At 37.4% G+C, this 21,387-nt stretch overlaps 1 protein-coding gene across 25 annotated transcripts in view; it reads right to left on the reverse strand.

The window, feature by feature from the left end:
• Nucleotides 1-15,448: 15,448 nt before the first annotated feature.
• Nucleotides 15,449-21,387, reverse strand: part of SNAP91 (synaptosome associated protein 91) — a 159,025-nt gene continuing 153,086 nt past the window's right edge. For all 25 annotated transcript variants that reach the window (XM_061207596.1, XM_061207595.1, XM_061207592.1 and 22 more), the window contains 3 exons: nucleotides 19,887-19,970; nucleotides 19,016-19,120; nucleotides 15,449-15,541 (listed from right to left, as the gene is read on the reverse strand). In XM_061207596.1, coding sequence (XP_061063579.1) covers nucleotides 15,449-15,541; nucleotides 19,016-19,120; nucleotides 19,887-19,970 — 282 coding nt within the window. The remainder of the gene's footprint in view (nucleotides 15,542-19,015; nucleotides 19,121-19,886; nucleotides 19,971-21,387) is intronic.

Consider the following 21,387-nt stretch of genomic DNA (forward strand, 5'->3'; position numbering starts at 1 on the left):
TTTGCACTCTTGCAAACACACATGCATTCTTCATCTTAGTTTCTTAGAAAATAAGTCCTGGGTTTGAGTCAGTTTGGAGGAATTTATGGTGCTTACTGGCAACAGTTTGGTTCTTAAGGTTAAGTTCTGAATATACATGATTTCCTTAAAATCACTGTATAATATACTTTTCAAAAATATAAAATTTTAGCTCATTTTATTTGCAGAGGTTTGATTCTCTCATTTTCTTCTCTTTCCCAAGAGAATCATGGATCTCATATGACCTATTTAGGACCACTAAAATATACTACATTACTCAGAAAGTTTTACTTCACATACTTCTTCTGTTATGCTTATCAGATTTGAAATAGAAAATCAATTTGAATCCTCTTAGCTAAACAAATATACCCACACACACATATGTTGTCTACTGTGTGTAAAGGATGATACTGACTTATTGCTTAGAAAGACTTATCAATGGGTGAATTCAAAGAACTATTTATAAAACAACTGAAACTTAGAATTATATTTTTTTCTTTACCCAAATAATATATTTCATTTTACTTATGTTTTTTCTTGCTTAAATCAATAACTGTGGGCAGAAGAGACATTTTTCCTTTTTTGATATGCTTCTAGTTAAATCCCAAATATTCACTTTGAAAAAGATTTAAATATATGTATGACCAAGATCAGAGTTGTGCACAAATCATTACCTTTTTTTTTTCAGCTTCTTTAAATCATTATGCTTTTTCTTTGTAGATCAAAGAATTCTTTGAAATTCTTATTTTCTAGAATCCCAGGATTAGAAGAGACCATAAAGATTATATACTTTAATCCATAATTTAGATTTTAATTTTCCTCTATAGCATTCCATTTGAGGGGTTGTCCAGTAATAAGAAAAATCTTTTCACTACTTAAATATTGTTTAGTAATTAAAATTAATTCAGGAATATAACTTATTGCTTTATATTGTTAGGTCAGTTTGCTACATACTGTAAAAATTGTATAGTGTTTATCTTGCATTTTAACCCAATGTTGACAATTTCAATTACTCATAATTCTTTGGCCTTACACTACTAAATCAAATGTTTACTCTCATCAAAAGTGAACTGTGGGGCTTCCCTGGTGGTGCAGTGGTTAAAAATCTGCCTGCCAATGCAGGGGACACGGGTTCGAGCCCTAGTCCAGGAAGATCCCACATGCCGCGGAGCAACTAAGCCCATGTGCCTAGAGCCCATGCTCTGCAACAAGAGAAGCCACCACAATGAGAAGCCCGCGCACCGCAAAGAAACGTGGCCCCCGCTCGCCGCAACTAGAGAAAGCCCGTGCGCAGCAGTGAAGACCCAACACAGCCAAAAATAAAATTAATTAATTAATTGATTTAAAAAAAAAATGAACTGTGATCGTTAATTAAGAATATTGGGATAAAGCAATTGAACCAAGTGCTGGGCATTAGAAGGATGTGGATCTAAAACTATAAATAGCCTGGAAATAGCATCATCATTCTTTAATGCAGTTTTCTTATAACATATATTTTGGCTACTGATTTTATTTATTAATTTTCTTTTATAAATTTATTTATTTTATTTATTTATTTTTGGCTGCATTGGGTCTTTGTTGCTGCGCGTGGGCTTTCTCTAGTTGCGGTGAGCAGGGGCTACTCTTCATTGTGGTGCACGGGCTTCTCATTGCGGTGGCTTCTCTTGTTGCGGAGCAGGGCTCTAGGCGTGCGGGCTTCAGTAGTTGTGGCACGCGGGCTCAGTAGTTGTGGCTCGAGGGCTCTGGAGCGCAGGCTCACTAGTTGTGGCACACAGGCTTAGTTCCTCCGCGGCATGTGGGATCTTCCTGGACCAGGGCTTGAACCCGTGTCCCCTGCACTGGCAGGCAGATTCTTAACCACTGCACCACCAGGGAAGCCCTACTGATTTTAAAAAGTCTCTGCCAAGGCTTAAAAGTATTTTTGACCAAAACTGATTTTTATAAAAACTGGAGATGTTTTTAAATCTCCAATTAATTAACAAACCAAAACAATCTTTTTAATAAACTGATTCTTCTAGCTTTCTTCAATGGCCAAATCATAAAGTTCAGAGATATTTAGGATATTTGGTCTAATTGGTGGTGAAATAATGTTGTCATTATATGGGGTCAGTGTATAGGCAGATTCACAATTCTTTATCGATTCGCCATTCAACTAAGGGGAAAAAAATCACCCTCAGATGGTTTTTTTTTCTAAATAAAGTCTAGGAGGGCAATTCCCTGTCTACTCCTTTCTGTATTTACTAACTGGCAGTTTGATCCAGTTAGTGAAACTGTCTAGAGCATGGTGGCCAAAGTAACTTTTGATCCCAGTCTGGGCTAGTTTGCTTTACCCACAGTCCAGGTAATTCTTAATCAGCTTGGGATGCCATAACAAAATACCATAGACCGGGTGGCTTAAACAACAGAAAATTATTTCTCACAGTTCTGGAGGCTGGGAAGTCTGGCAAGGTAGGTTTCATTCTGAGGTCTCTGATCTTGGCTTGTAGGTGGCTGCCATCTTGCTGTGTGTGCACATGACCTCTTCTTTGTGTGCTCTCAGAGAGAGAAAGAGAGAGAGAGAGAGAGAGAGAGAGAGAGAACAAGCTCTTTGGTGTCTCTTCTTACAAGGGCACTAATCCCAGCATGAGGGCCCCACCCTCATGACCTCATCTAACCCTAATTACCTCCCTAAGGCCCCATCGCCCAATACTATTGCATTGGGGATAGGGCTTCAACACATGAATTTTGTGGGGACTCAAACACTCAGTCCATAACAAGTGTCTATTCTAAACCCACAAGTTGCAACTTGGGCCAGGCCCAGGGAACTCATAAAATAAAGCAGTCAGCAGGGGAACGAGGCAATGGGGTATGAATGGAAGCCCAGGCCAACCAATCTCCTTCTCCTCACTTTCATGATCATTATCTCAAGTGCTTATACCTGGCACAGAGGAGGTGATAAATACATGCCTAAAAATAACACCCAGTATTCCTTGAGGCTTACTCTTTCAGGGCATTATCTACTCTGTGCTGCATGACAAGGCTCCAAAATATTATACTAGAAGTATTATCTTAACCACATATTGTATATAGCACATGTTCAAATAATGGGGGCGTTTATTTGTAATGAGAATTTTAATATCAGAATATTGTAGCATGGCATAGGAATCAGACATTTGCCATGTTCCCTACTGGTTCGGGTATTTCTGATAAAAATGCCTTCAAACTGAGGAGTGCCAGGGTCCTGTAGTTATGCCTCATCCCCTGCTCTGCCATGTAAATATATTTTTTTAACATCTTTATTGGAGTATAATTGCTTTACAATGTCGTGTATCCCCATATCCCCTCCCTCTTGAGCCTCCCTCCCACCCTCCCTATCCCACCCCTCTAGGTCGTCACAAAGCATAGAGCTGATCTCCCTGTGCTATGCAGCTGCTTCCCACTAGCCACCCATTTTACATTTGGTAGTGTATATATGTCGATGCTACTCTCTCACTTCGTCCCAGCTTCCCCTTCCCCCATGCCATGTAAATATTTAATCAGATAATCTCTGCTTCAGAACTTGCCTCTGAAGTCTTTCGTTTCAGTAATATTTTAAAATTTCCAATAACATGTTAAAATTCATTCTCTTTTCTCAAGCCCTGGGGACAAGTAGTCTGCCTAGAATGTCTACTTTAATCCAGATTCCAGTCACTGTGACCATATGATCCATTACTGCCTTCCAGTGTGGTTTTACCAAACTGAGACAATATGATCACATTTTAATCGATATTTGTAAATGTTTTACTAGTAGTAAATCTCACATTTATGCTTTTGAAATCCTCTGTGTATGCATTCATATACTGAAATGTGTATAGTATATACTCTCACACATGTGGCACAGATAAGAGCAAAACTCTGGAAACTGTTCACACAAGTGAATACAGATGAGTTTGGAAAGTTCCTTTAGCCTTTTGCTCAGCATAACTACTACTCATTTTTTTTTACTCGTCTCTGTATTTTACATTCAGCTTCATCAGTGATTTGTAATATACCGTACGATTATCATCTCATTTACCCAGAATTTCCTTTGCTGGTAAGTTCAAGTATCCAAAATATAACAAAAATATTAAGCCCCAAATGTTATCCTCTGATAACTGAAACGGATGACATGAAATTACTTTTACTCTGGAAATAATCTTAACAAGTTTGGTTATCTCATTTCCTAAACTATACTTGAAAGCAGCTGTCAAGGCAAGTCTAGATCAGTCCCCAAAAGTGACAGCCTGAGAGAGAAGATGCAGACAGACTACTAAACTACTAAAACAACAACAACAAAAACCAGTTATTAAAAACTACAAAATTACAGTTGTTTAGAGCTATTGAGTTTTGGTGCTAGTAGCTATGCGACCCATACTAGCTTGTGAAAGCCTACCAATGTATGTTATGTTCACAATGCTGGCTGAATAATTGATATAAAATTTAGTTATGTTCAGTATGAGTTTTGTAAGGTGTTATAGAACATTTTTCATAAAAAAGCTTAACATACACTTTTTAAAGCTTTGTTAAGAGAAACATCAGTGGTCTACAGAATCGACTTGCTTCTGTACCAAATGAAATTCTCATCTCGAAAGTCAAGAAAAAAATCTTTCCCAGATGTTTTATTATACCCCCAAATCCTTAACCATTAAAATATTTGTGATTTTGACTGGTAATGAGTGTATTGAAAGTTGAGAATTAGCCATACAGTTGCACCCAGTTTATGCAAACACATCACACAGGTACAGCGACTCTGGTGTATTGGAGAAAATTCAGGACGTGGAATACAATAGCTTTAATTGTCTAATCCTAGTAGACTGCCCTGAGTGAAGTAAATGGTCACCAAATATAATATGCTGATAATTGTAATTAGTATTATAAAATGATAGAAATTACCTCCTATAATTGAAAGAAAGATTGGAAGTTCCTAAGGGCAGAGATCAGCAATCAATCATCCCTGAAGAACTAGTGTGAGTGTGAGTGTGTGCTGGTGCACGTTTTGGGAGGATTGGGGTGTTGCAACTCTTGTTTTCTGAAACTGTCAACTTCCCCTTCCCACCACTATGTTGCTCTTAAACCTCCAGCTTCCTGGGGTTTAGCCAACAACACAAGGTTTTTCTAAGAACTGCCTATTAAGGAACTACTCTCTTCTCAGCTAGATAAGCCCTCCAGGGGCTTTCCAAGAGTAATCCTTAGATGACTGAGGCTTCTGGAAAATGAGGAGAAGTCCCTTTCTGTTCTAAGCACGTTCTGGTCTTCTCCTCTTAATTGACAGGAGTAAAAACTGCAATTTTTGCGTTCCTTAGGATTTAAACTACAGCCACTGACCCAGATACCAGATCACACAACAACATCGATCTCAGCATACAGGAGAAAAGAACAGACTAGTATACAGTACAGAGATCTGAGAGGACACATTCATTTTCTCCCTCAAAACTCCTTTAAGTTGATCAGTTGTTGGAAAAAATTGCAGCTAACAATCTTAGAAGATGCACCTTTTAAGTTTTTCAACAGTTTTTCTTTACAATACCTACAAAAGTGCTGTTTAATTCTTTTTTTCTTTTAAAAATCAGAGTGGGCTTGGTGCCAAGATTCTACTGCCAAACAAAACTACCACTTTATCAAGCAACTGCCTAAAGATAAAAGCGTGTTATTTCTAAGACAGAACCAAATTTAGTATTCTGCCACTGTACTTGGAACATTTACTTTAAAAGGCTCTCTTTGTGGCCTGGGAAAATAAGCAACACCATTGTACCCACCCAATAGGCAGTGGTGCCACTTCCTGTAGATGGTACGTGGCTGATGTGGCTCCATGGACAGATGTCCTGGGCGCTCATTGGTCCAGCATCTTTCCTGCACATACCCGCCAAATGAAAGGTTGGTTTTTGGTGGAAGCTAATGTATCATAATGCCATAGGAACCACCTTTTTATGACTAGGAACTACATGTCTCAAATTTTAGACTAGATGAGACAAAATACTCTCTGTGGCTTTCCTATTTTGAAGACTTCAGAAATTTTCTCTTTTGCTGGAATTATCTATAACGTTCAAATAGAGCTACACCCTGTGAATCCACCAGATTTATGATATTTCAGTGGTTTCCAAAGTTGGTTGCTCATCAGAATGACCTAGGGAATTATTTTAGAAAGATTGCTTCCAGCGCCCCACTGAGATCTACCTTGCAGCCCCTAAGAGGGAGGCCCAGAAATCTATATTTGATAAAGCTCTCCAAGGAATTATGATGATCATAATTTAGCTTGATTTGGGAACCACCATGAAAACCTATCTTCCCTAAATTAATTGTTCCTCCAGCTCCTACACTTTCCTTCTGTGCACAATGATGTTTGTCTTTTTCTCCCCAATAAAATGTTTTCTCCGTTTTACCTATCTTTATATTTTTTCCTATAAACTATCTTAAGTAGTTTGGTAAGGAAAGTGGTGGTAAAACTATCAGACACATAGATGGTATTCTTTTCAGTATTTTTATAAAGCAGAAACACATTTTAGCAATAACACTGTCAAATTCTGTTTTATGATGGTAAGAAATGAGTCAAATTTACAAAACTCCTGAACATAGGCAATCATTTTACAATCAGGGACAAAATCCAATTTTACTTGTTTCCTGGAAATGAGATAATTTTTTTTTTTTATTCACGGTCTGCTTACACTATAGGTTAGATCAAATCACTATAGTTCAACGAACATTTATTGAGTCTAATCTTAGGCACATAGGATATAGAGTTAAGTACTAGATTCTACCCTTCTTCAAAAAATTCATAATATAGTAAGGAAGTCAGACACATGTTTAAAAAATATTGTGAAAAAGGTGAAGCAAGTACAAGGTGCTGAAGGAATACATTTGACAAGGATCAGCTCTATTGGGGTGGGCAGTGTGATGAAAAGAAAGGTCTCCTAGAGGAGGTGATACCTCAGTTGGGTTTTGAAGGATGCGTTGAAGTTTGCCAGCCTATCAGTGGGGAGCTTGGGGGAGTGGAGGGCACCCACAGGAGATGAAACAGCCTGTGCAAAAGTATGGAAGTGTGACACTGTCCTGTGTGTTTAGGACGCAGTGTTGGGGGTTGCTGCCATGAGAGGTTAGCTCCTGCTAGTGGCGAGGAATGGCAAGAAATGAGGCTCCAAACTAGACTTCTAGCCTTGAATAGACGTTTGACTTGAATGCCATGCTAGAGAGCTTGGACTTCAACCTTTACATGCAGGTTTTGAAGTCAGGGAAAAGTCATGTCATCAGATGAGAATTTTGAAAGGGAAACCTGGCCAACCATGTAGGTTGAATTGGGGTGAGTTTGGGTGGGGATTAGACTAGAGGCAAAGAGCCCAGTAAAGAGCTACTGTCCTAAGAAAGTGGCCACAGAAATGGCACGAGAGGGCAACTTGTAAGGCATTCCGAGAGCAGAATGTTCAGTGTACTTAGTGGCTCACTGAATATAGGGGAGAAGAATTGAGGGTGTAATGTCACACCAACTTTCTGGTTTGGGAGACTAGGTAGACAGTGAGACCACCAACCTAGACAGAAAAACCAGGCTTGAGGTAAACAGATAACGAGTTCACTCTTAGACATGTTTGTTAAACATTTTTGTAGACTATTTATCAATAAGTTTGATAACACCTAGACATAAAGCAACAAGTTAAGTTATAAACATTATGTGATTTTACAGTGAACTAACCCATTAGTTAACACATCACCAACTAGCCAGTTATGTGACTATATTTTGTTCTGAACCCAATCAAATAGGAACACTTTTGTCTCTGTTCTAAACTAAATGTTCCTTTTAGTGTAGCTTTGAAGCCATATATTTTTTTTTTCCCTGTGAGAAGAGATAGATTTTTTAAAAATCTGGCCCCAAATTTACATCTAAAATATTACACACATGGTCACAACTGCATGTCCTGTTTTCAATAGAGTGCCAAAAGCCATGTGATCCAAAATAGCAGGTGATTTAAAAAATAACTCTAAATTTCCTTGGCACAGATTTGTAAGTCACTTCAGGCTGTAAGTTTTAACTTCCTGTTTAGGTTTTACAAACACAATTATTAATTACAAAATTAGTTGACTTACCCCAAAGATGTTCCGTACTCTGAAGGAGAGAGATGAACCACGGGCTGTTTGGGTATCTGGAGATGAATTTAGCATTAAAGAGTGGGTTAACAGCAGAGAACACGATCACTAAAAGAAGACTGTCTCCCCCTCCCCTTGTTGGAAGGGGGCCCTTCTAGGTCTTACTCACCTGTGGTCTGCTGTCTGCAGGCCTGGGTTCTGTCCTAGGCTATAGTCTCTTGCTGCTGTAGGCTTCTTTTCAAAATTATCTCCCTACTCCAGTCCTCAATGTTGCAACCTGCACATACTATGTCCATTCTGGATATTTTTACCTTCCATCTCTGTCAAATACTCATTAAATATTTCTCCTATTTTTAAAAAAATCACTATTAAAGTGTATTTTTTAAAGATATCTGATCTCCACGTAGAAACACTTTTGGCCAATGGCAACAATTCTATTATGGGCCCAAAGCACCTTTCATATCAGTATCTTTCATTTATGTTCTTAAAAAGTGTCATTAGACACTGGAAACTGTGCCCACGAAGAGGCTCCAGGGAATCAAGTTGAACTCAGTGGTAGATGTTGTTTGTACCCTGCTCAGATACCTCATCCTCTGGCTCTGTGTTGAATTGTGAGCTGTATTTATATGTGGAACAGGCACTTATGTTGATGAAACTTTAAAACACGTTTAGTACTTCTGGTGATCGTACTTTATTAAGGAATATTCCTATTATTGACTACTTTTTATACTTCCATCTTCTCCATCCTTTAGTGTTCTTACAATCATAGACAAATGACAAAATCTATAGCAAAAACAGCCATAGTAATTCTAAAAGTAACAACAGCAGTTATTTATTGGGCACTATCTCTGTGCCAAGCATTTTCCATGGATTATCTCATTGAAGAGTAAGTACACAGATAGAAATTTTCTCTTTTCCACGGACAAGAAAACAAATTTAGAGAACGTATGTAACTTGCCTAAGGTAACAGTGGGTGGTTGAGCAGGGATGCCCTTCTGTGGAGTCTGACACAGAATTCCCATTCCTGTACATGTCTCAAAGTTGCTTAAAAAGTAATGTGGGGTTGGTGGAGGAGGGCATTTGTTCAGACACTGAACAAGACACATGGTGGTGGTAGGGTTATTCTGTTCACACACACAGAAAATGATGCAATCTGTTAACTAGTAAATGTTTTCTCTCTTTCAAAGAACATGAGAACAATTCTTTCAGATCTAAAGAAGTGGTTCTCCAAGTGTGGTCTGGGGACTCCTGAGGATCTGAGACCCTTTCGAAGGGTCTGTGAGGTTAAAGTTATTTTTATAACAATACTGTGAGGTAAAAACTGTTTTCATAATAATACTAGGATGCTCATTTTCTCACAATTGTGCTCATGGTGAAATTTCCCAGTGACTGCATGACATGGGATATGACAACAGATTGAATGCAGAAGCAGATATAAGGATGTAGCTGTCTTCTGTTAAGTCTAACATTAAAGAGATTAAAGATAGCAAAACAATGCCACTCTTCCAAATTTTTTTTAATTGGAATTTTTCATAAAAATATTTTATTGATGTTAATATAGAATAGTTTTCATATTTTAAAAAATGACTTAAACAAAAATTTAAAATTTTCTCAGTTTTAATTTCTAACATAGTAAGTATTGACAGACATAACCCATATAAACAAAGCTTTTGGAGGTCCTCAGTAAATTTCAGGGAATTCCCTGGCAGTCCATTGGTTAGGACTCCACGTTTCCACTGCCGGGGGCCCAGGTTTGATCCCTGATTGGGGAACTAAGATCCCACATGACGCGCGGCGCGGCGAAAAAAAGTTCAAATTTAGTTCTGAGACAAAGAGTTTGAAAATCTCTGTTCTGCGATCAGATACAGAATACCTAATTATGGAATCAATTATAGCATGGCTTCCTCTTTCAGAATTGTTTGACGAGGCATGTCATAAGTGGAGATGAACTTGGATGATTTAGTGCTGCAGCTCTGAGAGTTTAACTAAGGTTAATGACCATATCACTAAGTCACGAAACCTTGCTCCCTCATACATTTCCACTCATACAGGAGACCCGAATGATGTATCCAGTAGTGAAATGTGCTGTCAGCAAGGCTATGAGAAACAGAAGTTTTCTTACAGTCGAAGAGGATGAATAACAAACTACCACAAAGCCTGTTGCCTCAAAAGTATAGACCAACGTGACTTTTCAACTAAGACAACACACATTTTGAGTTTCATCAACTACTTCCACACAAGAAGCACTGTCATTACTGCTACAAGACCATGCCCTTTCTCCACCTTCAAAAATTTGGAGATCTACTGTTAAAGGTGTGCCTATTTAAGAGGCAGACAGAGGGTTTTGCACATCTTATCTTTCTGTGAATCAAGTTCTCATGTATTTTTTTCATGTCCACTCCTTTCTTCCTCTTCTGAACCCCATGACTCCTCCCCAGAAGTCTTTGGTCTTTATTCTTTTTTTAAAAAGCACAACAAATAACATGAAAGACAGAGAACAAAGGAGACACTTCAGTACTGAGAGAACCACTTGTTCTAATCATTACACCATAAAGTAATTCAAACCTTCAACTCAAGATGGGTTTTCAATTGGTGTTAATGCTTCCATTGCAATGAGCTGGGAGAGCTATTCAAACTCTAGTAACATCTGACAATAACTGCACTATATGAGATTTATTCTTTAGTCATCAGAAATACAACAGCCCAGCAGTATCCAAGTAAGTGAAAAGACCTCTAAGACATATACATAGTATTATAAAATAGATTAATTAATAAGGACCTACTGTATAGCACAGGGCACTCTGCTCAATACTCTGTAATGGTCTATATGGGAAAAGAATCTTAAAAAGAGTGGATATATGTGTATGTATAACTGATTCACTTTGCTGTACAGCAGAAACTAACACAACATTGTAAATCAACTATACTCCAATAAAAATTAAAAAAAAAAAGAACTAATGTACTCGTGGGATTGAGGGAGGGAATTAAGGCAGAGGGCCCTGTGCTGGCCAGCAAAGCGACCCCTTGTGTGAGCAGTGGTGTGGTCACACCCTGAATACTGTGCTCGCGTGTGTATGCATGCGGAGCTCAGGAGAGGCAGGAAAGGCATGAGCACCACGAGGAAGAACACCGCGGGTAAAATGGACCTGTGTTGAAAGTTCTCCAGAGAGATAAATAGTTTGAGCAGAGGACCTGATCCGGCATCTCATCTATAAGACAATTCCCCACCCAAGGACATCAAGAATCTCACCACAGCAAGGTTCCAGCATCCAATTTAAAAATAATGCTGTTGTAGCTTCTCCTGTTAAGAATTTATACCACATGGGTCATTCAATGAAGGGAAAAAAGCATATTAAAAATGCAATATTAAGCTTAAAATTATTTACAATCTGAAACACATTTTTATTACAATATGCCCGCAAAGTAACATACGATCAAAATGTAATCTATAAAAATCACATTACATACTCAGATACTAGCTTCTGAAAGTTAGTTCTCAAGATACAAATCCTAGGTAACTAAGGGAAAGACAATTTTAGAAATAGAAATGTGCTTCTATTTGAGGAATACTTCTATTTGAGATTGGACTACCTTTTGAGACACTGTAACAATCTAGTTATAGGCATCAAGTCATCCAATTTTACTAAAATTGGCTAATCTAGACTTTGTGTCCGAGTATCTGTGCATGCAAGTGTGTGAGTACTGTAAACTATTACCTAAAATCATACAATTCTTCAACTTCCACAGAGAATTCTTGCAAAACTATTATACGAATTTAACTGCATATTTTAAAAGAAAGTTCATCCTTTTCTTTTTTGGAATATGGAATTTCAGTGTATTTGGCAGTAGCCACGGAGTCCCAAGTTCAATGACAGCTGATTAAAATTGTTCTTTTTATCCTTGTCTTTACTTTATTGGAAAATAATCAAAACTATGTTGGCACAGACCGCATTTCTCATCCTAAATGTTTTAACATTTGCAATATTTTGTATATGATATGTGTGTCATCTGAAACAGACTTTTTCCCCTAAGAAATAATCAAAAGAGAAAGATTATGTTTGCATTTTCTTTGTTCAAGGTGTTTATTGCATCTCAGAGGGCATACATGCACTGGGTTTTTAAACTGAAATACAAAGAAAAGCCATTTTGAAATTGGTTTTAGGTAATTTTTCCCCATTACAGTGTATGTTATCCCCACAGTAAATTCAGATACAACCACTTTTAAATGGTACCATACATCTATTGAATAATTTGAAAAAAAGGCAAACACCTTTCCAACCCAATATGCTTTAACGAAGAACTGCCAAGCCACTAGCAACACTGATCAACAGTGATCTCATTTATGCATCGAAATCTTAAGCCAAGCCATCAGCACAGACAATATGACAACAACTTAAAAATTAAAGAATACAATATGTACAGTAAAGGATACAATTCTCTGATTTAGTTTAAATTCTAATCACAATGGTACAACAAAACCTACTTTGAGCTCAATTGAGGGATGGAAGAACACTACTCTACAGAACACATAAAGAAATACTAAATTAACAGATGTACATAAAACCCACAAGAAAATAAAAATATTTGCAGTAATCTTTAAATTACAGTTATACCTTGGGGTGCCTTTATAATCACTTGAATAGCACATTTCTAATTGCATTTTCATGGACATGACGGAAATGGACCCTTCACTTTTCAGTACCTTGAGTCAAAACTGAACAAATAGGTCAATTTAGATGCAAAACCTGTCAAATATAATTAAAATATATATTTTAATATAGCAGTGATTGAATATGGAATTCTTCCCATATGATTTTCATTCTTGATAAGGTAGCTTCGAGGAGAAATATTTGTTATGGACATTAACCTTTATATTTTTTTAAAATAAAAGTTCTTAACATATACAATGCCACAAAAATAAACATTTCCCACAACAGCTGAAGTTCCTGTGATTGGAAAAGTGTACTCCACACCGAAAAAAGTTCTGTATATTTAAGAGTGTTTTCCTTACTATCTGATATCATCACACTATGTTTGTAACGTACATACAGAAGAAAAGAGAATTTATGGGGAGAGTTTAGGTTTGTCCAAAAGTTATATATACATTGAAACCTTCAAAAACACAGACACGTCTTTCCAAATGGCTCACCACACAACAGCTGCATCATCCATCCACGGGTGAGGTCCAGAAAAGCACTAAAGGCATTAGAAACATCCATTCATTGTTTACATCGTACAACACACAAAGAACCCATATACACTACAATTTTGAGAGTAGGGATAACAGCTAAGGTAGTACACATTCCTAATGTTCACTTTCACAGCTGTGCTACACATTTTGGAAGAGAAGTTATGTATAAGCATTGGGATTGGTACTGGTGGCTCCCTTTGAAACTCTGAGCATCAGTCTTATTTGAAGTGTCCAAACTCATTATTTTTTTTCCTATTCAGTCACAAAAACTGCAGCTGTAAAGATAAAAAGCACTCGAATTAGAAAACAATACTACGTACTCCTCAAACATTTTACCTTCCTTGCAATTTTACTTTGCCGTTACAATGAAAATCTTAACACCAAAGGTTTTTGTATTACCAAAGTCACATTTATATACTTTTCACAATTCTTTAAAACAAGCTTAAAATTTCATCCAGGAAAAAAAAAAAAACTTTCAATGTACAGCTTCATTTTTAGATAAGAAAATTCTACCGGCAAGATTTTGAAATTTGGATACTTAGAAACCTTAGCAAGACATTCAGTACCAATTAACAACAGCTAACCTTAAAAAAAGGGCAGTGAAAAAAAGGGGGAAGGGCAGGGACTCCGTTTTTTTTTTTTTTTGGTCCTTTTCAGTTATGGTTTTCAAGGAGCCACTAAACAGTTGCACAAGTGACAGAACAGAATAGAGGGGAGACATCCCTGGCGATTCAAAGCTTTCACATATGCCACCCCCCACTAGTCACCCTGGCTATCTCCCACGCTTCATCATCTCTGCCAGGAAAACTTTCCTGGGGTCTTCAGGCTTAGCCATGGGGGTAACTCTTCTTCATAACATAGTCTGTATCTGTCCCTCTTTGGACTGTGAATCTGAGGGCAGGGACTGTCTAAAGCATCTCCGTTTCAGGTCCTTACCAGAGTTCCTGCATAGACTGACAGCAACATTACTGAATAAAAGGCAGATAAAAGGCTGCTTCCTGCAGTGTCCTCGGTCATTCCTGAAACTTCAGCTGCTAAGAAATAAGTGCTCATTGTCTTACTTAGGCCTACATGATGCCTACCTCAGCCCAATCCAAACCAAAGTGGGACAGAAAAGTTGGGCACAAGGAGAATTACTTGGCTGAGATGCCAAGGCCTTAAAATGATAAATTATTTATTAATTTTGTATGAAGAAAAAACTAATAAGGCAGGAATGCACAAAAATCTTAGTAGGCATTTGAGAAAGTTTAAAAAAATATAGGTAGTAGATATACGATAAAAATAACAGTGGACGGGGGTCCAAAAGCTTCGACACTCTTAACTGCTCTTCCAGTGTGACCTTGGGTAAATCACTTAATGCCAAGGAACAGTTTCTTTAGCTGTGAAATGGAGGCAAAAGTATCTGACTAGTTTATCTCGCAGGGTCTGATCTTCTACAGAGATGGTCAAAGAGTTAATGACTGGCAAGTACGAAAAATACCATGTAAATGAAAAGCATCATTACTACTGTTCATCCACATTCAGCAAGTATTTGTTGAGAACCTACCCAGTGTGTTAGGTGCTGGGGTTAGTAATAAACCCTTTTCCTTCATCAGTTTTCTTCTGTAAGTCCACTATTAGTCATAATGTAATTTCATAAATTACATTAGAAATTTAAAACTAGAATGTTAGAAATTTAAAATTTTGCTTGAATGCAGAAATACAAGGATAATAATCTAAGCTTTATTTGATGAGGCCACATAAGAATAAGCAAAATAAAATTACAATTATTGTAGCCAAATATATTCTTAGACGATTTCTAAATGAAGTATTATAAATGTTACCTTTCTATAAATTCCAGTCATCATGGAATGAAGTGGTAATTTTCTAATTTATGTAGTAGCTTGGGCAACTTTTTGCTTTATCAGTATAATCTTTGTGCTTTCCAGTGTAAGGACAATTTGGAGGTTTCTCTCCCTCTTAGTTTTATAAATTAAGATTAAAAAAATCATTGATAAAGATAGCTTTCAATATTGATTTAAAAAGCATAAACATTCAAATTATTATTATTATATACATGTATTAAAAACACAGAAGTACAAATATTATACCTAATAAAATAGCTCAGCATAGCATAGGTCATTATTACAAGCCCACAGGAAAAGCTCAATATTAGATACCTTAAATTGTTTACAAGAAATCCTTGATGTTAAGATCCGCTAATGGGTCCTTTGCTGGAGGTTTCTTGGGACTCTGAGTGGCAGGTGTAGGGCTTGGAGAAAGCTAAGGGGGGAAAAGCCAGCCCAAGATAGTGGAAACAGAAAGCAAACAGAGAGATAGATAAGCATTAGGCCGAGCACATACCACAGAAAACAAACATGCAGAAGATTAGATGGCTAAAAGTTTACAAAATCTACTTTGTTCTACTTAGTCACTGTGTTGTTTTAGATTTTGGATTTATAAACACACTTCAAAGGATATTGGCTTTCTTGAAATTCTTTGACATCAAATCTAGCCAAAGTAAAATTTGAGGACTCTGGTAGAACAATATGGATATTAGTTAGGGAAGATGTGAAAAACTAGTCACATTAAAGCTATTATGAATATACAGTAAAAAAAAAAAAAAAAACAAACCCAAACAATTTCTCTATTCAAAACATTTTACTTTGAGTTATTAGTACCACTAAACTAATAAAGGAATATAAATGACTTCTCTTAGAGTGAGAGTGAGTGTGAAGGAAAAATGGGAAGAAAACAGCTTGCAGAAAGTTACTTAAGAAATTATTTAAAAATATCAGCTAAATATACTAGGATTTCATGTAAAGTATTTTAAGTGAAAACCCGTCAAGTTTGGGGGCACTGTTAGTTTCAGATGAGCAAATAGTCTCCTAGTTATGAATGTCGCTAATTCCAATCTTGCCTATCCAGCTTGTAGAGAGGACTAATTATTACAGACTATAGAGAAGCATCATACTAAACCTGCAGCAAAAGCAACAAAAAATTTTCTTATTTCTGTTTAGTGAATACCTAAATTATTTCACTGTGTGACAGACGTAAGTTCTAGGAACAGGCTTTTGCAGGAATGTTAGGGTCCAAGGCCTTGGAAAAGGTCATGGAATTTACACAGAGCAATAACTGACATGTATCCTTTGAGTCTAATTAATTTCCTATGCTTCTAACAGGATGGAAACCTCAGAGACCTGGGATTGCAGGGCACGGATGTATGTTTTCATTGGTTCCATAAACAAAGCTCCAGAAGTAAGAAGTTTCAGATTTGTTCCTATGTCCATGAACTATTGACTGACTGTAGTATCTATCAGTCAAATTTCCATTTTTAAAACTGGGATCGTATTTCATAGAAAGACTGGGGTAAGGGTCAAAGTTGTTTGGAGGATAAGAAACTCAAGGACTGGTCTACAATTAATAATTAGGTGATATGACAACATTGTGATACTAACCAACTGAGCAATAGTGGAATAGTCCACATATCAGTAATGAAAAACTGTTTTGTTTTCTAAAGCTACCAACTCATGTTTATTTTCTTATCTAGTATATAATCAGCTATGCTTCTTCTCTGATATAGGAAATACAATCTAAATATTGTGTAAGTATGGCATACCATTTCCTAAATTACCAGAAATTCAATTAAATGATGAAAACACTGTGCTTTCATCACATCATCTATTTTTCATTTTCATTCTTTGAATTAAGTAAACAAACTGATGCTCTGTAACACTGGTATCACACAGAAAAACTACCTTAAATAATAAAATTATATTAATTTATTTCTAAAGCTTTCAGCACACCAAATACAATGACTTTTAAAAATCTCAACAACATCCTTCCAAGTTCTTAAAAATAGGAACATCTTTCCTTTTTTTCAAAACGGTGGTAGATAGTCATGGATATAGTTAACCATCAAGGAGACATTCACAATAAATGAGACCCTTCTTAGAATTTAAATATATCTAGATTAAATTTAAAACCAACTATTACACCTAAAAGCTTCCTCACTAGCACCCCACTCCCTCCAAACAACTTTAGGCAGCATTCATTAGTATGAGAGCAGAACAGAAGATTTCTCATGAAGCCAGTGCTTTGGCTATGGCCTTGCAGGCTAGAGTCTCTTACATTGTAAATTCATCTCTCTGGACACCCACCATTCTCTCTCCTGGTCATTATGGCTTTTGAGGGTTCAAGTAAAGAAGCTGAAAGCAAATTTTGGGAACAGGTAGAAAATGAATTTAGAAATGATTCAAGGAAGGAAAGGGGATTAGAGTACACTCAGAAAGTTCACAGTAGGATTCCTTGGCTGAAACAATATAAATACCCGTGTGGTAAATTAAAAACATTATAGAAGTGAAACTATTTACTGATGTCCTTAAAATACATTTGAGCCACGTGTTTTGGTTTGCTCAGCATGGTGTCAGTAGTTACAATGTTCTGTCTCCATCTAAATCAATTTCTCACAGTGACCTCTTTGGTTCTACATATACCTTCACTTTGGCCAGGCAATTTATAAGAGGAATAAAGAAAGGGTGATTCATCAGTATGAACATCACTATTAGCAGCAAAACAGTTCAACCAAGTGCATATATTTTAGCATCTTCATAAATGAAGGTAGCACATTGTGCAGTAAGAAATTTGGTCTCATCTAAAGAGAGGTTTGCCCTTTGTCCTGGACCCTGGTAGGTAACCTCTCAACCCTTGGAAACGTCCTGAGTGATAGGAATGTCTTTATTATTCAGGGCAGGTGTCTGGAACCACACCTGATAATTTATGCTAACAAGATGACTCAGGGTGGGGGGCTAGCCATGCCAGAAAGACCAGCCATGTGATTACAGAGTTAAGTCTTTGGGCCACAGGATATGAGCTTGACCTTCAGGGAGGGAGGAGGGCTGGAGACTGAATTATTTCCCATGTGATTGAACTCAATCAGTCATTCCTATCTAATGAAACCTCAATAAAAACTCTGCACGCTGAAGCTCAGGTAAGCTTCCTGGGTTGGCAGTACGGCTTGCATATCCTCACACATTGATGCCAGGTGGGTAATGCATCCCTGAGGACAAAGAAGCCTCATGTGTGGGCCCCTCCCAGACTTTGCCCTACGCATCTCTTCTTTTGGCTGGATCTGATTTGCATCTTTTTACTACACTAAAACTGTCATCATAAAGTTAGTGCTCCCCTGAGTTCTATGAGTCATTCTGGAAAACTGTCTAATCTGAGGATGGTCCTGGGAACCCTCAAATTTGTAGGCAGGTGGTTGGAAGTGAGGGTCGCCCTTGGGACCTGAAGGGTCTGATGTGAGGGCAGCCTTGTGGGAACTGCTCCCTCAGGCTTTGCAGTTTGGCAAACTCACTGGTTTGTGTTACTAGTCTTGGGCAAACGTGGCAATCTGGAGGACTGTGTCCCTAACTTTCCGTTTGGCTAACTTTGGGAACACATAATAAGAGTATGGATCAGAGCTGCTCATTTTTTCCGGACTAAATGTCTGGATACTTTAAACACCTGGTAGTTCTCAGGAACCATTCTGAATTAAGTAGGAGAGGAATGGAGGGACCTTAGGACAGTTAGTTATTTCCATCATTTTCCTCCAAATGTCACACTATTGCTCATCTCTCTTCCATGTTCCCTTTACTTCTGAAGCAACAGGTATGAAGACTGTATCAGGTAAAAACATTTTTAAACAGTCTGTCACATGACAGTTTTACATTTATAAAGTAATGTCATTCTTTTGTGGGACATTTAAAAACTGACCTGTGTGCCAGGTACAGCTGCGGCTCCAAAGGGTGGCCTCCTCATGGGCTGTGCAAACATGACAGGCTGCTGAGGCATCACGGGCATGCCTGTCCCAGCAGGAGGCTGAAAAGCAGAGCAGAGCGGTTCATAGCATGAGTGGAATCTACTCTGGCAATGCCCTGACCTTTACGTCTTTCATACGTTCCTGAAAATTTTTCTTTCCTTTTTTTTTTTTTTTAAACATCTTTATTGGAGTATAATTGCTTTACAATGCACTGTTAGTTTCTGCTGTATAACAAAGTGAATCAGCTATACGTATACATATATCCCCATATCCCCTGAGGAATCCAGGTCTGTGAGAAAGTATAATTTGTAATTTTGAACGATGGGTGCTGTGAGGCTGGCAGATGGCAGAGAATCACTGAGGTGCAGTAGGAGCCTGGCTGGCCACATAGCATCCTCACCCCACCCAGGCTTTGTTGTTGTTTATCCATCTTCTGGAAGCACAGTTCTTGAAGAGATGAAAATTTGTTTCTTTATGGAAAATGGCTCTAAAATTTGCTACTGATAAACGTGGTAAGTGAAAAGTCCTAGTATAGTGATTAAAAGTGGATTTTGATGATTGAGCTAAAAACACGTTTGGTAAATAGTACTCCAAAAATGACATTAACAGTGTACTATAAAAATTATTTTGATGGCAGAATTTAAGTGTCTTATAAGTGACTCAATCATGCCCTTTGTAGACTACTTAATGTCTCAAGCAGATGACTTAACTTTTTAAATTTTACTTTACTGCATTTTGGGGAGAATTATATTCTATAGTTAATCTGGGATTTGGTGAAGGCCGTAGAAGTATTAATTACAATTTTTAGCACCGGTCATCACTCACCATTCCAAATCCTGCTCCAGGGTGTCCGACAGATGGGGCCCCAGCAACAGGAGGAACTGAACTAGTTGGAGGTACAGCTCCTTGCTATAAAAACAAAACAACACACACACACACACACACACACACACACACACACACAACAACAAACAAAAAGAACCAATATAATTTGGTTTTAAAATGACAGAATACAATTTTAAAATGCATGCCCTTAAGTATGTGTAAAGATGTAAAGAAATCTCAAATTTCAGTTTTAAATTAAAAAAAAAAGGCACTAGCACCACGCCAATGATATGAAGAAGGTTACTAACTTGATGTTCACTGTTGTGGTGCTATTTAGGTTCACTTATTTGGGCTCAGCTTACACTCAAGCACTGGGCTTCCTCTCTATCTCCTTATACCACCCTTACTGTAAACAAATTTTTCTAAGCTTCTCTTTTCCTATCATTATATCCTCCAATAGGCACTGAATTAGAAATTTAAAGAATGCTTTCATTTACATTTTTAATGCTTGGTTTCCATTTTCCCCCCCATTTTTATATTATTATTTTCTGTGTTATATTTGCTTCTCTCTGACTTTTGACTGTTGTACATTTGCACAAAGACCAAAATTAATTCTAAGTTTTAGGAAGCATTTAGAGGACTGCACATATCATACATATATCCCATTCCAGGCACAGGTTTGATAGTTTTCAGTCACACACCAAAACCCCTAATATTTCCCTTATGCATAAAATTAACCCTGCTGCAATCTCTTAAATTTAAGTTAACCATTAGAGCAAAATCCTAATTGAAAAAGAAAACACTACAGTGATATCAGCAAAAATGGTGGAATAAGGAACTCTAAGAGTCCCCCTAGGCATAAAAGCAATGGAAAAACAGGCAAAAATGGTCAAAATCAACTTTTTTGGAACTCTGGAAACTAAAAGTTTGCAGCAGCCTAGAAAGTACTTAATCAAAAAAAAAAAAAAAAATCAGCTGAATCTTGGTAAGAACATTGAGCTTTGGGGCATTTTAACTTACCCTAGAGTTCCAGCCACTGTTCTCCAGTTCAGCTGTAGCTTTGAAAATAACAGCACACAGTCCCAGTAATAGTACCACGAGGAGCAGAATATATTTTAATTATTTGCTTTGTCTTGTCTCGTGTATAGGTGGCTCCCTGGAAACATTGGCTCAAAAGGCTTGTCTTTATCTTGCCAAACTGGGAACCCATCTAGTGCTAAAGCTGTCACCGGAAGACATTTGTGGAAAATACTTAAAGGCAAATTTTTCAGTTGTTGCTGTATCAGGCAATGGATATCAGTCAGCAAAAAAAGCAGACTAAACAAAAAGCTCAGAAGGAAAGGCTGGAGAATGAGATGCTTTGAGGATTAAGGGTTTGAAAAACCCAGACCTTCTCCTGGGAATTTAGATAGCCATGCACATGCCCAGGGCCGTGCATATGCTTAGGAAAGATGTGAGATGCCTCCGGGTTGACTTTTTTTTTTTTTTAATTTTATTTATT

Source organism: Eubalaena glacialis, chromosome 12, assembly GCF_028564815.1.
Source record: "Eubalaena glacialis isolate mEubGla1 chromosome 12, mEubGla1.1.hap2.+ XY, whole genome shotgun sequence".
NCBI lineage: Eukaryota > Metazoa > Chordata > Mammalia > Artiodactyla > Balaenidae > Eubalaena > Eubalaena glacialis.